Genomic DNA, 17,550 nt, shown 5'->3' on the forward strand with positions numbered 1-17,550 from the left:
TTATTTACATTAAGGCCACAACAGTACTGTGGTGGTAGAGCAGCATCAGAAACAAAAGGAACAGTTTCTTTACAACAGTATGCCACAGGTGACAAACCCTGTGAAAGTCAATGAGGAAGCTGGAGTGGAAAACTAATCACACACCATGTTGTATGCCTGCAGTAGATGACCTAACTGGAAACCTCTCAAGACTTGGAGTTGCACAAATAGCAAAATAGGTAGACTAGTCACAATTATTGCTTACCTGTTGCAATAAATGTGAAGATGTTAAGCTAAACTTCAGATATGATCTATTAAAGTGAATTAAACTTACAAGATGGATAAGCTGGAAACCCATAACTCCCATGTTAAACCTGTTTCTAAAGTGCTGTTGTAGAAATGAGTGACAACTGAAGTTAACCACTCCAATTTACAGTTCTCAGTGTGTTATGTAACATTTATAGGAAGAGCAAAAATGAATATTAACAGTTTAAATTTTATTTAAACACTGGTTTTCAGTGGTGTTTGTTTCATGAGCGTAGTTTACTCTAGAGCTGAAAGTCCCATAACTTAATCTGCAGCTGCCTGTAGTCACTTCTGTACTCTAGGAAATGCCAGCCCTATCTGTGTGAACAGTACAGTTTTCCAACACTTGAGACAACTGATGGTAGGACACTTAATTAAAAAATGTGTTAAAATATCTTCCACAGATGGGTCATTCATTGGAGAGTGAAGGAAGTTTCAGTTCTGATATCTCTGAGTCTGGTGTGCTGCTGCCACTCCGATCGCTGTATGTGTCCCTGTGTGCCACAGAAGCAGTCTTAATTATATGCATACCTTTAGAACATGAGTGAACTGAGACATACACTCTATTTACCGTGGAGATAGACGGCAGCCTTTCTGTAAGTAGCTCTGCAGCTTCCCAGCAGCAGCAAGCAACAAACCAAGGTAGGGGGGTGATGGCTTGATGGGGCGTGAAGTGAACTCGGGATGGTACTGCACACCAACAAAATATGGGTGATCTGGAAGTGGAGAAAACAATTTTAAACAAGAGTCTGTTGAAGGTTTCACAGAAAAGGTTGATATATTAACACTGAAAATAATTCTGTTTGCTTTTCTGTACCATCAAGCTCAATGACCTCCATCCTCTCTCCTTCCACATCCTGACCTACGAAGCGGAAGCCCTTCTCATCAAAGTGGCTCTTAAGCTCAGGGTTGACCTGTTCACAAAAACAAGGTATACATTTGGATCACAGGTTGAGCAGGTGACCATATGCCAAAAGATTAAATGCGGCGCCTTGGGTTCGACCCCGGATCGGCCCTTTGCTTATACGTCTGTCCCCCACTTACTCTCTATCCAATTTCCTGTTTCTTCACTGAACATTTTCATAATAACTTAAAAAGCTGTCAGCAGCTTTTTTTCTTTTTTTAATGATGATGAAATATTAGTTCAGCATTACCTCAAATCGATGTCTGTGCCTTTCATCCACATACTCTGCATCTCCATAGAGCTTTCCTGGAATACAGAAGAGCTGTAAGCACAGAGCAACAGTTCATCACCGGCTGGTCCAGGTTGAACTAAAAGCTTTTCTTACGCAGTGTGCTGTTGGTGGTTTTGAAAATGGTCCGTCTTTTCCCAAGCCTCATGGTGCCACCCATCTGTCCGGGGTTGTGTTCTGGCATATCAATCACCTGCAAAGATTAAAATGAAAGGATTTTAATATACAGTTACAGTGCATGCAGGAGTCAGGTTGTTTGTGCAATGCATAAAACTTACCACAGGATGCTTTGTTTCCGGGTCAAATTCAGTCGAGTTGGCATCTAAGTATGAAACAGAACAATATGCCATTAGTTATTTTAATCAACAGTCAGCCACCGGTGCCCACCTTTTGTGAGTAGGAGAGGCATTTCAAGCTGAAAACTGACTATGCTTTGAAGAAAGCTCCCATTCCCACACCTCTCTCAAATAACTATGCTGTAACGAACACGTTGTTTTGACAGACTATCTTCTGTATTTTCAAGGTTCAATGTTAGCATTACGGCTGCTGCAAAGTTGACAAGAAGGCGGACATTGGCTGGAACCAGTGTTTATGGCGTGAGTTTATTAATTTATTGAAGTTAGAAGTAACGTTTTTGAAGATCAGAAGGCTAGGTTTAAGTATTATAGGATTATAGGAGCCTTTACAAAACTAAAAGTACAAGAACTAGACTGATGCACAGCGGGAACAGACATCTGAACCTTTGCTAGTTAAGCTGCTAAAGAAACAAGTACTTGTCCCCCCCCCCCCCAAATACATTTCCAGGCACAACTGGCACTGCAATTTCCCACAAAAATAGTATGACATAAGAAAAAAAATTTTGCCCAACTCCAGGCGAACCTTAACAATTGAGATCGAGGGTATTGCAGGAAAATTGGGACTTTTGACTGAAAAACGAAGTAGGCAATGTGTTTCTTTTTTATTCCTCCACACACAAGGACACACAATCAGATTATAATGGTCCTCTTTGGATCTACCTATACGTACCCACAAACATTCTCAATGATGAAACTTAACATAGATATAGATCCTATGTTCATTACCTATCCATCCAAAATTGTATACATGGAACAATATACACTTTTCATTTATGAAATTTCAATCATTTATTAATTACCTACATCACTCAGCATTCACATTAAAAGGTAATGTAAATAACATTTAGTACGATGCAATGTTTTCCTGCTTTGTTTCTTCTTCTTTACTGTAAAGATAATATCAAAAACATTACCTGTCCAGCCGAGCACGTTCCTGGCAAACTCGCATACAGCCAGCTGCATTCCAAGACACACACCTGCAGAAATATGAACACCAGTCAAGTAGTGTTTCTGATGCTGCTACTTACTGACATTAAATATGGAGTAAGATAATAAAACATGTAATGTGATCCACAGAAACTCTTGTACCGAGGAAGGGTTTTTTCTGTTTCCTGGCCCAGTTGATGGCATGAATCTTTCCTTCAGTTCCCCTCACACCAAAACCTCCAGGAACCAGGATGCCACTGAGGACAGTGGAAACATTGTCATGTTGATAAAAGTTCCATTTTAATATTCAGGCTAGATTATCTAATGAGACAGGACATTGTGCTCCTACAGGGCACTCACTCAGAGCTGCAGAGTTTTTGCCACGCCTCGTGGTATTTCACTGGGTCCTCCTGCAGAGTGCTTGGCTCCAAATTAGCCGAGTCTATATACTGAGAAGAAGAGATGTACACAGCTTACATGGTTGGTCTAAAGGCACAAGTCAAGTTGTTTAAAACAAAAGCCCCCCTCCCAAAAACAAACAAACAACCAAACAAAAACCCCAAACTAAAATCAACTATTTAATCACTAATCATAACTATCAACACTTTCCCCTACTCTAGAGCCGTAATACCTTTAAACTTCAGGGTACTGCAAAGACTGTCATAGCCATGGAATACAATGAGGAAGCACTAAATCTAGGAGGAGCTGGCTTCACTTTGAACCATGTCTAGATCATTTGAGCTAAAGACTATGATTCTGTGTACATACCTTAACCTCCAACTTGTGGCTGATGGCGAGTGCAGAGTGTTCGAGAGCCTTTATAACAGAAGCATAGGAGTCTGAGAACTTTGTGTACTTCCCCACCAGTGCGATAGAGCAGTGCTCTAGCAGTCTGTCTGACCTGTGAGGAAAAATATGGGCATCCATTTATTACTCGGTCTTCTCTGGAGGACAATGACTTCTCATGGGAAAGGTTCAACCCACAAAGGTGCTCACTCACCTGTCAGACATCTCCTTCCATTTAGTCAGCATCTTCCTTGGTCTGGTCTCTATTGGCATATTCAGTCTCCTGCTCAAGTAGCTCACCACACCCTGATCTTCCAGCAGTAATGGCACTCTGTAGATAGATGACACATCGTGCACACAGATGACCTGGAAGAAGACAGGTCATCCATTTTAGATGTTTATGGAGAGAGCTTTATGGCTTCATCGAGCCTGACAGGTGCTTCACCTACCTGCTGAGGCTCCACGTGGCAGAACATTGAGATCTTTTCCTTGACAGAGTTCTCCAGAGCAGTTGTACAGCGGCACATGATCTGCCAGTGAAAAACAAACAAACAGAAAAACCTTTAAAGATCCGATTCCAAGTTTGTCCAAATTTGAACTTTGCCACATGTAGCACACATGAGGCTGGGTTCAAGTAAGAAAATATGTGTCCTCTTGCATGACTTCTCTTTTTAAATTTATAGAAATCTGTGTGAGCACCTTTCTTCATCTTACAGTCCTGATTATGTGCAAGCTGGCAAAGGCCTCCATCTCCATTCTGACTAAATTTCTCTTTTTTTTGTACTGTGACTTGTAGGCGAGGAGGCTTTAATTTTTCCTTGATTTAATGTTTCAGCAGGATCATGTCCATTCTGTTTCAGAAAAGCTTCCCAGGAAGTTAAAACCATCATATCATCAATGCAGAGTACCAGCATGAACGCATCACCCCACTATACCAGTGATCTAATAGTCTTGCTTTATCCTTTAAAGGGGTCATGTTTTAGTGCAAATACATCATGCTAGCACTCTAATTACTAATCACAGTTAAGGGTCCGTGGTTGGTTGATGGTGACTGTACAAAGAGTTTGCACAATTTTTCCATACAGCGGTAATAAATGGTTAATCCATTTTTCATTTGAAGAAGCAGATTGAAGCAGCATTTAAAGTTCAGGCACCTGAAGTGTGTCAAATATGCAAAAAACAAAACAAAAAAACCAGATAATCAGGAAAGAGGGCAAATACTTTCATGGCACTCCAATCCCTGGTTGCCTATAGTGAAATTCTGAATTAAGAGTCAAAGAATGTTTTGCACATAAAACATCTGGTTTTCAACATGTAAAATATGCCACTCAAAAATCCATTTTAATTCAGAAATGTAATTTAAATGCAAATGAGGCATCAAACATGTTTATGTAATAGCAACTCACTCACCAGATCAGGAGACAAGCCTAGGCCTCTCAGCTCTCTCACACTGTTCTGTGTCGGTTTGGTCTTTTGCTCTCCTGTTGCGCTGGGCTGGACACAACCATGCAAACAACAAACCGGTACATAATGAGACAGTCTACAACAATCACCCTCTAAAAGCTAGTTTCATTTCCTAGAGGTATCTAAGCAACACCTCATTAAAGCAGAACAAAAATCTGGGCACAACTTTCAGTATTTTTCTTACTAAATACTCACCTTTTTTGAACAGGGCTGAATAAGAGTGCATATTTGCATTAAAGCCCCATTCAGGTATGCAGCAGTTTCACATGTTTGTTAAATGTAAGGTGAGATATAAAAGTATGGCTGTCTTACCTGTGGTATCAAACTGACATGAATGTTACAGAAATTCTCCCTCTTCACTTTAAACTGGAACTGCCTGAAGGCCTCGATGAATGGCATGCTCTCTATGTCGCCGACAGTCCCTCCCAGCTACAAACACACAAACACTGGCAGTGACCATCAAGGCGGGGGGGGGGGTTACACAATATTAAAGCTAGACCCTAATGACATTTAATCAAAATACAGGGAATCTCTGGTGATCAATGACAGTTATTCAGCCCTTAACAGCCTATTGATATTACGCTTTATGGCATACAACACTCCTGAAAATGTACCAAGTGAGACACTATAACAGAGCAGATTATCCTACCACACTCATGAGTTTTCCCTCCCGCAGACCGATGGTGTGGACTATAATTGGCTTTCAATACTGAATAGTAAGGGTGTTTTTTTTTATGCTCACAGTGTGCCCCCTGACGCATATGTCGTGCACCTCTCGATTTTTGAAACCTGGCACATTTGACTGGAGCTGTCGTAGCTGGGCTGAAGACACGAATGTATTATCATGTCAGTTTTTACTGCCATTTTAATTACATTCCAGCACAGAAGCTCAGAGATATACGGAGGGAGATTGTGTAACTATTTGAAAAACTTTGTGGAAAACCCCCCAACCACCTGAGCAAGTCGTATTCCCACAATCCATCCCTCTGTATAGCCAAACAGTTATGTAAACAAACACCAAGCACCATAAAGTCTGATTGGTCTTCCCAGATGTTAACCCTAAAATACACTGGATGTTGTTGTGGTGGTTTTCTACTCAGAAGTGGTCCAGAAATGATTGCGCACACACTCAAAACAACGGTTGTGACTCCACCAGATCTACGGCGGCGTCCCAGAAGAGGCTTTCCACTCAGCATAATTTAAAATAGGTTTTCTTGTTTTGTCTTTTTAACAGATGCCACCTCAAGCTGCACGGAGCAAATAAAAAGGGCAGGAAGTCAGGCACAACAGTACAAAAAAATCCAGTCATTTTTCAAAATACAAGACCACACGCAGAGTAAGACAGAGCTTCTTCTGAAAGATTCTTGGGAGTCCTTTTAAAACCAGACCGAGGAAAGAACGCAACTGTGCTGGAGACATGATGTTGCAGAAATACAGCCAGTGTATTTCAGGGTCTATCTGATACCCTCATTTAGGTGGTGTTCCTGCATTATGACCATAATGTTCGTCCAGGAACAACATTGCAACTGACCAATCATGTTGTAGTGAGGTCATAGTGAGGTTTGCTGCTAGCCAAATTTAGGTTACTCATGTTGGTCTGATTGTGATTGTTTTTAATAGCATCAGGTAACTTCTTGTAACATGGGGATATCAGATTGTGCATACAGTGGCTTGCAAAAGTATTCGGCCCCCTTGAACTTTCCCACATTTTGTCACATTACAGCCACAAACATGAATCAGTTTTATTGGAATTCCACGTGAAAGACCAATACAAAGTGGTGTACACTTGAGAAGTGGAAGGAAAATCATACATGATTCTAAACATTTTTTACAAATAAATAACTGAAAAGTGGGGTGTGCGTAATTATTCAGCCCCTTGAGTCAATACTTTGTAGAACCACCTTTTGCTGCAATTACAGCTGCCAGTCTTTTAGGGTATGTCTCTACCAGCTTCGCACATCTACAGACTGAAATCCTTGCCCATTCTTCTTTGCAAAACAGCTCCAGCTCAGTCAGATTAGATAGACAGTGTTTGTGAACAGCAGTTTTCAGATCTTGCCACAGATTCTCGATTGGATTTAGATCTGGACTTTGACTGGGCCACTCTAACACATGGATATGTTTTGTTTTAAACCATTCCATTGTTGCCCTGGCTTTATGTTTAAGGTCGTTGTCCTGCTGGAAGGTGAACCTCTGCCCCAGTCTCAAGTCTTTTGCAGGCTCCAAGAGGTTTTCTTCCAAGATTGCCCTGTATTTGGCTCCATCCATCTTCCCATCAACTCTGACCAGCTTCCCTGTCCCTGCTGAAGAGAAGCACCCCCAGAGCATGATGCTGCCACCACCATATTTGACAGTAGGGATGGTGTGTTCAGAGTGATGTGCAGTGTTAGTTTTCCGCCACACATAGCGTTTTGCATTTTGGCCAAAAAGTTCCATTTTGGTCTCATCTGACCAGAGCACCTTCTTCCACATGTTTGCTGTGTCCCCCACATGGCTTGTGGCAAACTGCAAATGGGACTTTTTATGGTTTTCTTTTAACAATGGCTTTCTTCTTGCCACTCTTCCATAAAGGCCAACTTTGTGCAGTGCACGACTAATAGTTGTCCTATGGACAGATTCCCCCACCTGAGCTGTAGATCTCTGCAGCTCGTCCAGAGTCACCATGGGCCTCTTGGCTGCATTTCTGATCAGCGCTCTCCTTGTTCGGCCTGTGAGTTTAGGTGGACGGCCTTGTCTTGGTAGGTTTACAGTTGTGCCATACTCCTTCCATTTCTGAATGATCGCTTGAACAGTGCTCCGTGGGATGTTCAAGGCTTGGGAAATCTTTTTGTAGCCTAAGCCTGCTTTAAATTTCTCAATAACTTTATCCCTGACCTGTCTGGTGTGTTCTTTGGACTTCATGGTGTTGTTGCTCCCAATATTCTCTTAGGCTGTGTCCCAATTCAGGGTATGCACGCTTGAAGTACGCATTTCAAGTGCGAATACGTCACCGCCACGCGACGACGGCTGTCCCAATTCAAAGTGTACTTCAAATGCATACTCCAAATGCGCCGTCGATTTCCCCAAATATCAAGCGTGGTCCGGTGCACGCTTCGTGGTCCCATATATCCCACAATTCATAGCGCAGCGGTGGGTGTGGATAATTTTGCCGCAAAATACGGCAGAAGGGAGCGGCTGAAGAGTGAACTGGCAAAAGTAAGTACTGAATATTATGTCACTTATTTATGTGCGAATGTTGAATAATGAAGAACATTAAAACATTACTGTTGGCCACATGTCGGCAAAGTTATGTGACATTAGTGATGTTTGTACTAACTTGGTTTTAAAGTCTTTATTTTCAAATATACGCCGTTCAATAGTCGACCTTAATCTTACAGAGAATGTGATGATTTTATGGATAATTAAAGTCAGTCATATATCCACAAACACAACAAGCTGAAAGTCAGTGAATGCTGCTCGGTTTGCAGTCCTGAATATCACGGCACAAGCAGGATTCACTGCACTGTTAATGTTAGCTATGTTATATTGCTGCCTCTGTTCGGTGGTGTCGAGCCAAACGGACTTTAACGTGTGTTTGAACGAGCTGACGGTTCACTCGTTAAGCTGAAAGAAAGATGCTTTAATCACAGGAGTCACACATGTGTCCACTGTACCATCTGGGAACTCTTCTTGTTTAGCACTCGTAATAACACAAACACTAAATCCTCCTTCTCTTGTGCTGTTTTGTAGCAGTGTGTACACCTGAGACTGTCACCTGTCTGTCTGTCCTGCACTCTCTCTCTTTTTCTTTCTCTCTGATTGTGTAATAAAAGTATGAACATGTATTTATAAGTTACACTTGTGTTTGAATCCTGCAGCTTATCACACATTTGATTTCCATGTGTGACAACTGCAAGTGTCCAGAGTGAGGACAGACTGAGGGACCCACTGCTGCACATCATCTGTGAGGCTTTGCACCCCTGATGATCCACCAGGACAAACTCAGCAGTGTGTGAGGAAGAGGAGGAGGAAGAGCCAGCAGCAGCTGACAGATGGAGAGAGTAGACAGACGGTTCCCTGTTTGTGAAGGACTGCTAGGAAATTTTTAAATAACTAATTGTCTGTCCTGAATCAGTCTTATTAGGTAATGTTCAAATAATTTGATCATTCCAGTGTTTTCAGTGTGGGAGAAAGTACTCAGGGCCTTCAAGTTACACACTATGAAAGGCAGAAACAAGTTTAATATTCAGAAACCTAAAGTATGTATCAGCAGCAGAATGGAGCTAAAAATAAATGTTTGTTTCAGTTCGATTAAGCTTTGAGTATTTTGGATTAGTAGTACTGCTGTGTTTGTTGCATCATATTGCTGTAATTGTTTATATGCTTTATATATTCTGAGGTAAGTTGATCTATAGTGTTACATCATATTCTATAAGGATGTTATGTGTTTGTATACTTTCTGCCCAGTTTGACCCATTTAGCAGAAGTCAGCCTGTTTAAGGCTCTGATATCTATTCTGTATGACTTAAAGCAGTTATGACATGGTCTGATTTTCTCACCCAATAAAGGAATATTTAATATATCAGTCTACTCTTCATTCTATCAGCAACAGTTATCACAGCTCGTACATTTTGTTTTTACACATATATGTAAGCATTGAGCCAAATGTAATAATGCCAACATATCAGACGAACAATATTTGTCTCTTATGTATAATACACCTATATATACACTGTCAAAGATACTTGTCTTTGAGTGAAGATTTAAGGTGATAGGAAATGTAAATAACTGCAACTTTAATCTTTGACCCAGAGATCAAGCTCACTGCTGTAATATATATATATATATATATATATATATATATATATATATATATATATATGTACCATAATAATCTGACAATACATATAATATTGGCCATATTATATTTACATTACCACAGTGAGATGATTTTAGTCTCATGAACAACATTAGCTGATTGTTATTTACTAACTAATATTGAAATGACTGTTCAGTACAGAAATGAAGCCCAACTATCATGTTTTACAGTCCCGTGGTCTCAGCCTCAGATACTCAACTAATCAAAGTGATGTCATGACAAAAATGTAGGACCAACAAAACATTTTTTCTCCTTCATTTCTGTCACACAAAGCTGTATGACACGTTTCTCGCGGTTAGTATCATGGTTGCTAGGCAACCTGAACAGCGCGACGAAGGCTAGACCGTCCCATTTCACAAGACTCTCACTTCCGCACTTCCCGTACTTCTAGTACGCACCGTCCGTAGTACGCGTAGTGTGCGTACTTCAAGCGTGCAGACCCTGAATTGGGACACAGCCTTAGACAACCTCTGAGGCCGTCACAGAGCAGCTGTATTTGTACTGACATTAGATTACACACAGGTGCACTCTATTTAGTCATTAGCACTCATCAGGCAATGTCTATGGGCAACTGACTGCACTCAGACCAAAGGGGGCTGAATAATTACGCACACCCCACTTTGCAGTTATTTATTTGTAAAAAATGTTTGGAATCATGTATGATTTTCCTTCCACTTCTCAAGTGTACACCACTTTGTATTGGTCTTTCACGTGGAATTCCAATAAAATTGATTCATGTTTGTGGCTGTAATGTGACAAAATGTGGGAAAGTTCAAGGGGGCCGAATACTTTTGCAAGCCACTGCATTTCACGGGTTATCCTACCTGGCTAGCTAGCATTACCCACCACGCCATTCTAATGTGTAATTATGCAAATGTAATAATACATGTTATTGAAAAGAAACCTGTTTTTAGGATTAAGAAATCAAATCAGCATAGAAAAAAAAATGCTTTTTTCCATGTAATCATACTTCATTCAAGCAGCCAGCCTACCTCAATTACACACACTTGAGGTTCTATATCGTCATCATCAACTGGCACTTGTGCCTGTTTCATAACCCATTCCTGGATTGCATCTGTGATGTGTGGCACCACTGGAAAAGAGCAAAGCATAAAATGCGTGTTCGGTTAATGACTCATCTTTGACATTACCATCCTTCTCTAAATGACCTGACCATTGCATACCCTGCACAGTCTTGCCCAAGTAGTCTCCCCTCCTCTCCTTGTTGATGACTGACTGGTAGATCTTGCCCGTAGTTAGGTTGTTGTCTCTTGTCAGCCGGATGTCGAGGAAGCGTTCATAATTCCCCAGATCCAAATCAACCTCACCCCCATCATCCAGCACAAATACTTCACCTGGACAGAGTGAGGGGTAAACAATTAGATGACAAGTCTGCACATGTTCATTTATACTGAATATCTCCGCTGACGTACCGTGCTCATAGGGCGAAAAAGTGCCTGCATCTATGTTGATGTAAGGGTCAATCTTAATTGCAGTCACATGCAGGCCACATGACTTGAGGATCGTGCCCACACTGCTTGCAATGATGCCTTTGCCAATACCTGAGATGACTCCTCCAGTTACTAGGATGTACTTCATCATTGTTGCTCTGGTACCTGGAGGTAAATGAGTGATTAGAAAGCAACAGTAAACCACTAATAACTAGTCAGACATTTAAAATAGTCATTTTCAGAAGCTTACCCGCAGTAACTTATTGGCCCACATTAACCCTAGAACACTATCGCTATAAATAGTAACACAATCACTAACGCCAGGTGATTTTTACCCGATATAATATGGCCAACTAAAAGTACTTGTCATCAAAATATATCAAACACATGACAAATCAGAGTGGTCAGCTTTTACTTTCAACTGTGCCATGTCTAACAAAATGAAAAAAAGTGTCATGGGGGATGCTAAAATAATGCTCCAAAATTACAGAAAAATCTGGAATTCAAGAACAAAAAATTCCTAAAAAAAAAAAAAAAATGACGCTGGAAAGCTGGTCTTTGATACACCCATTCCTGGGACATTTGAGACTTCCCTGGTGAAGGCACAATCTCCTCGACACACTAACAGCTGCAGGAGAGAGAAATCATGTAAATGTATTTGCTCGGGTGAAAATCACCCAGCGATAGTGTTCTAGGGTTAAATGTGCATTAATAATCCTTTGTTTGTGATAACAGTTGTTGTTGCTGTTCAATTTTCTCCAGGCACTTTGGTCTTATTGATGCATTCACTGACCATTGTTCCTCTTAAGACCTTATCAAAGTAAAGGTTCCTAGATAGGCTATTATCATATCATGCGATAAGTTGAAATACCAGAATTGCCGGACAAAAACAAAGATAAGATATGATTATAACAATGTAGCGTATTAGCATATATTGGCTTCAACCTCTAGTTGCGGTTAGCCATTACTTTTGAGCATGAGTGACTACAATCTTGTTTCCCTTAAACAGTTATCATGTGACCAAGCCAAACTCTACTTTGTTCAGCTATGACCAAAAACAAAAAAAAAAATCACTGAGTGCCTTCACTTGTGTGCGTGCGTGTCTCTGTGGCTTCTTTGTAGAATAACTTTAGCATATCAAATAAAGTGAAGCAAATTGCTACCTTCATCCTAGGGCTGTGTTGTATCATATTGTCTGCGATGACACCAGTACAAATTTTTATGCTATATAACAATGTTGTATTGAAAAATTATTGGTATAGCAAAATCATCAATCACACATAAAGTGCAACCAGGCAGCAAAGTCTGGGATGCTAGTAGCTGGTGTATTATAATTGTAACCCCATTGTAAACAAATGACTCCACTGGGAGTCGCTGGAGCACTTGTTACATTACATACCACATGCAGCGCAAAATGGATGGAAATAACTGAGGTCACTTCCATATTGCAAGTTAACGGCAAAATCCTTTTTGTTTTCTTCCTCAACTTGAGTCTTAATACAGTGGGATATATGACAGTGAATAATCTAATGATACCATGTTTTTGATGTAAAAGACCAGTTGTGTGTTTGTGTTCTAATAATTCAGTGGGAAAAAAAAGGTTTTGTCTTTTTAGGTAAACTTTAACCATGTGGAACATGTGGCTGGTCAAAACAAGATACATTACTAAAAATAGGAACTTTTTTAACATTTTCTTCATTTTCATAGCAGACTCAACTTGATTGTGTATTAAAATAATACTGGAATGAAGGAAAGGCCAACTTGCTACAGAATGAAGTAGTTAAAAGCTTTGGAATTTGGTGAACCTCGAGTTAGAAAGTTTTGCGGCCCCGTTATGATGATTAAGTACATCATCATGCTGCCTATTGAGCTGGGTTACATTGCAATATACGTATGATGTACAGATGTTTAACAGGAAAGCTAAATATGAACAAATCAGTATTCAGCAAAGAAAAACTCAGTAAAGTTAACAGACCAGACCACGTATGTCCTCTTCCTTGTACAAAGAAATGGACCCCCACACTAATTTTGTTGTTTTCAGGTAAATAGAACTTAAATAAAAATAAAAGTAACGTTACATAGGCTCGAAGGTCGACAACTAAATGTGTTTCAAAGTATGTCTAAAAACATACTGTGTCGTATTACGACCCTGAAAAAGTTCGTTTTTTTTATACATGAAGCATGGCTCTCAGGAAGCACGAGCAGACAGCGCGCCACAGTTGCAAATTGAACAAAACCAGCCGGTACAACTAGCTTTTAGCTAATGGTCAACATCGTTACGGGAGTTATTTTCAGCTACAGCAGGCCAAGGCGGTCATTAGTATCTAAAATAGACAAAGGAGATGCTTAAGATTTGCTAAACAAGGTACCAATTTCGTTAGTTTCTTTAACTACAAAGGGTGGCTAATGTTCCATTTCTATCAAGCCTGCCAAATTGTTACGATACCCAACAAGGCTTTCAAAATAAAAGGGAAGTTGGGTATTTAAAAACGCGCACATAACAATTTATATTCTCAAATTTCTAAACGTTGCCATCCAAGTCTAAACTAAGCCCTATGTTTCTTGTTACGAGAATGTGAGCCGTAATATAACCAATCATTTCTACAATAATATTAAGAAGATATTCCGAGTAGAATTTTATTTTGTTTTATTCTTAGCGGAAGCGAGACGTATTCGTTTAACTTGACAAAATTTTCTACCTAGCCAACCACAACCTCTGTATCTCTATCAGATTTCAACTCACCGAAATATTCCGCAACCAAAGACTCCTCTGTAAAAGGATCGTCAGCGACGCAAACAGTTAGCAGGACCTTTCGAAATTTCGATCCAAATATTGACGCTTTTTGGTACTGTGATTCCCTAAAATCCCATCTATCCACAAACTAGCCCCACACGTGTATGAAGCACGACTGAGAGCTGTTCTACGTCATTCAACACACTTACGACAACGATATGTTACCTTCAGGTACGCCTCGGAAACTACTGCGGCCTTCGGGGGAATGTTTGGTTTCCACGAGGTTGACCAAATAAAAGCCTGTATGCATCCCTGTATGCAGTTTAGCACAGAGGAATCTGACTAGCTGACAAAAGACAAACACCTATTATCATAGAAAAATGCCGATACTTAAATAAAAAAGAAAAATAAACAAAAAACCTACCTGATGCAAATTAATTAATAAAATGGAGACTTTATTTCTGAGAGGCCAGTCAAAATAATTTTTAATCACATTGTCTATAGAACCACTTTTTTGTCGTTTTTTTGTGCGTTTAAAAAATGTATTTATGTTTATTAAGTCCAATTCCTCAGATTTACAATGACCTTTTTGTTCTTTTTTGTTGTTGTTTTAAATCATTGGCCCTTGAAGGCAACACCATTTGTATTTTTGGATCAGCAGGGGGAGCTCATGTTTCATGGTTAATGGGCGGAGAGGGAAAAGATGGCACCCCCCACCCCCCTCACACACACCAGGCATCTATCTGCCTTATATCATCTTGCTTGGAGCCCCCTTGCATTGTGCATATTTTAAGTAGCTGAGAATCTCAATGTCTTGCACAATTTATGTGAAAACAAATTTGTTCACACCGCATTAATTCTTTTAAGTGCACACTACACCAGAATAAGTACAGCACAATCATTGTTCAATAATAGAATAAGCTATGGTGTCCTGACAATAGATGTAACAGTGTATCAGTGTGAATCCAGTGATAATGGATGTTTCACAGAAGCAACAAAGCAAAGCTCAATTGGTCCTGGAGCAGAAACACATAAATGGCTCGAGGCAGAGTTGAGGTTACAGCACACCAGCTCCCCTTTCTCCCACTGACACAGAACGAGACTTTATACAATAAATGACCAGAGTGCAAAGTGGTTAGTTACAGTGTGCTGCGGAAAGGTCAACGATCTTGTGGTGTGAATCGTGGTGTATAATCTTCATTGTGCTCAGTGAGATATGAAGTCTCAATTTTGCCACACTATGACTCACTCAGGTTGAACAACAAGATGTCCACAGCTTGTTTGGATCATCCACAACTAGGTTCATTGGGTGCACTGTGTGGGTGAGTGCTGCAAATTAAAATAACAAAAATGATGGACTTAGTGACTGATGGCTGACTCACAGACAGATAGCTCCAGAGCTGACTGATGCTTCTGTGTAACACCCAAATCATACTTGTGAGCCTTAGCAGCCAGCTTAGTCTCTGGAACACAGGAGGGGGGCTTAATGAGAGTTTTAATTCATTTTTGACCAGCACTGTGATTGAATTAAACTCCCACAGAAGGGCTGGATCCTCTCCTCACCACAAGCCATTTCCTCCTATTAGAGATGTAACAGAAGCAGCAGGCAGGGAGGCAGGTCAGTCTGATATGACTGTATTTTTTGGGGGGTAGTGCTTTATGGAAACATATAACAGGGCTTACGTGTCTGCTGCTAGCTTCACCTTGTGGTCTGCTAATGTGTTGATGCAGCTGCATGGTGTTCTGTTGTACGTCTTTAAGGAACCTTTTCATTATGCGGGAAAAGAAATGACCAATGTTTTCATCACAAATATTATATTAAATATACAATACTGTCCAAAAGTCTAAAACCACCTCTCATATCTTCATGTTTGACAATAGTAATAGTTCTCTGGGCTTTCTAAAGGTCTTTTAATCTTTAATCTTGTAATTTTTTAAAGATTAAATATTTAAATTTTTTCCCTCTTTTTTGAGCTTTTAATATTTTCTCAATATGCCTTTTAATTTTTATTTCAAATCACAAAAATACCAAAGATTATACTCTTTTACAGGCAGAAAATAATATTTTTGTACCAACAAGGTTACTGTCAAAGAGCTATTAGCTGAAAACTTGGCATGTCTTAGCATGGTTTGGAGTTGTATTTCAGTCAGTTCTGTCTTTCCAAAACTGATGGAATTATGAGCACAGAGAAGTACCATCAGAGTTTGATTCACAACGCAATACCATCTGGAAAGAATGTGATGGGCAACAACTTAAGTTGTCAGCATGAAAATGATTCAAAACTCACTGGAAATATAGTAAAACCACACCTAGCTAGCATAACACACAATGGGAGACTATCAGTCATGGACTGGCCTCCTCGAGACTCCAGACCTCAAAATGAGAGATAGCTAAAGATTTTTGCACAGTGCTGTAATATTTAGTTCGCCCCACATGTATCACTGAACTTCAGTCAAAATATTGCCCAAGTTAGCCCAGGTTAGCTTAACCAGAATTAGCTTCATTGTCATGCTATTGCTCTCAGGTAAGCTAACCTAAGCTAACCTTTTAAATGTGACTGAAATAAAATAAATACAACCAGTAACATAATTAGGGCAGAACAGATACATAGATTTTAAAACCATTTAGATTTTTTTCTCCAAGACCAGGAGGTCATGTTTCTACTGAAAGAGAGCTGACCTGTGTCTTCTTGTTTCACATTCTTAATGTCTAACAGCTACTCTGATTTGCCCAAAGTGAAAACATTTCAAATTTATTATTTTTATTGTTGTAATTTATTATTTCTTGTAATTATTGATTTTATATCTCACTAATCTCTTATTTATTTTATTAACATGTCTTCAACCAACCAGCTAGCTTATTTAGCAATTCTGCATTTCAAATGTTCAGAGGGTTTTAACCCTCTCAGGCTCAAATTAAGTTTTTGTTGCTAATGCACAACCAAGTCCTGCAGTGGTACTTCTGAGTAAAAAAAAACTCATAAAATATGTATGTGGGGTAATCAGGTTGTTAGTTTTTAACTGTTGCAAATCGGCAACGCCTGCCTCGAGAGGGTTAAAACATAGCTAAAAGCATCGCATTTAAAATGTGCTTTCAGTTGTATTTTGTAGTCCAACATAGTCAGACTAGCTGTTCACATTTCTCTAGGCTAGCCTCAACACAAACTGCAACTCTGTACTCTCTTTAGTGCTCCATGTATATAGTCACATTTATTCTATGATGGTGGATATCAAGGTTTAGTTTGCTATTTTTGTGACTTCCATCCGTTCTTGGAGCAATTTTGCACCAAGAAAGAAATATATATTTTTATGTTATACAAGCAGTAATTACACAACATAAAGAGTAGAAGAAGGGGCAAGCAACCTTGCTCTGTGTAAAGTGAAAATGTATATCACACTGAAGATCACTAATTACCCTGTGTTTTCTTTGCTTAACCTTCATGTGTGACCTAAACAGATGTCTAGTCAAAACTACGTGGCTATGTATGACCTTTAA

General features: G+C 39.8%; 1 protein-coding gene across 1 annotated transcript; it reads right to left on the minus strand.

The window, feature by feature from the left end:
• Positions 1-53: 53 nt before the first annotated feature.
• Positions 54-14,230, minus strand: ctps1a (CTP synthase 1a). Its single transcript, XM_065471333.1, has 18 exons — positions 14,064-14,230; positions 11,303-11,485; positions 11,054-11,224; positions 10,862-10,962; positions 5,324-5,440; positions 4,958-5,041; positions 3,997-4,077; positions 3,762-3,913; positions 3,530-3,662; positions 3,122-3,210; positions 2,924-3,018; positions 2,749-2,811; positions 1,757-1,800; positions 1,575-1,671; positions 1,440-1,495; positions 1,103-1,199; positions 857-1,001; positions 54-779 (listed from the first exon to the last, which is right to left on the minus strand). Exons 2-18 carry the CDS (start codon positions 11,469-11,471, stop codon positions 695-697), a joined length of 1,779 nt encoding a protein of 592 aa, XP_065327405.1. The 5' UTR covers positions 11,472-11,485; positions 14,064-14,230; the 3' UTR covers positions 54-694.
• Positions 14,231-17,550: the final 3,320 nt, after the last annotated feature.

This window comes from Pelmatolapia mariae, linkage group LG22 (assembly GCF_036321145.2).
Source record: "Pelmatolapia mariae isolate MD_Pm_ZW linkage group LG22, Pm_UMD_F_2, whole genome shotgun sequence".
Taxonomy (NCBI): domain Eukaryota; kingdom Metazoa; phylum Chordata; class Actinopteri; order Cichliformes; family Cichlidae; genus Pelmatolapia; species Pelmatolapia mariae.

Bases quoted from the DNA above. Each gene is read 5' to 3' on its own strand.
- ctps1a (XM_065471333.1), bottom strand. From the start codon at position 11,471: ATGATGAAGTACATCCTAGTAACTGGAGGAGTCATCTCAGGTATTGGC. The intron at 4,078-4,957 runs GTGAGTGAGTTG...TTTCACTGGCAG, and splicing joins TAGGCTTGTCTCCTGATCTG to ATCATGTGCCGCTGTACAAC. The intron at 780-856 runs GTAAATAGAGTG...TGTGGCACACAG, and splicing joins GGCTGCCGTCTATCTCCACG to GGACACATACAGCGATCGGA.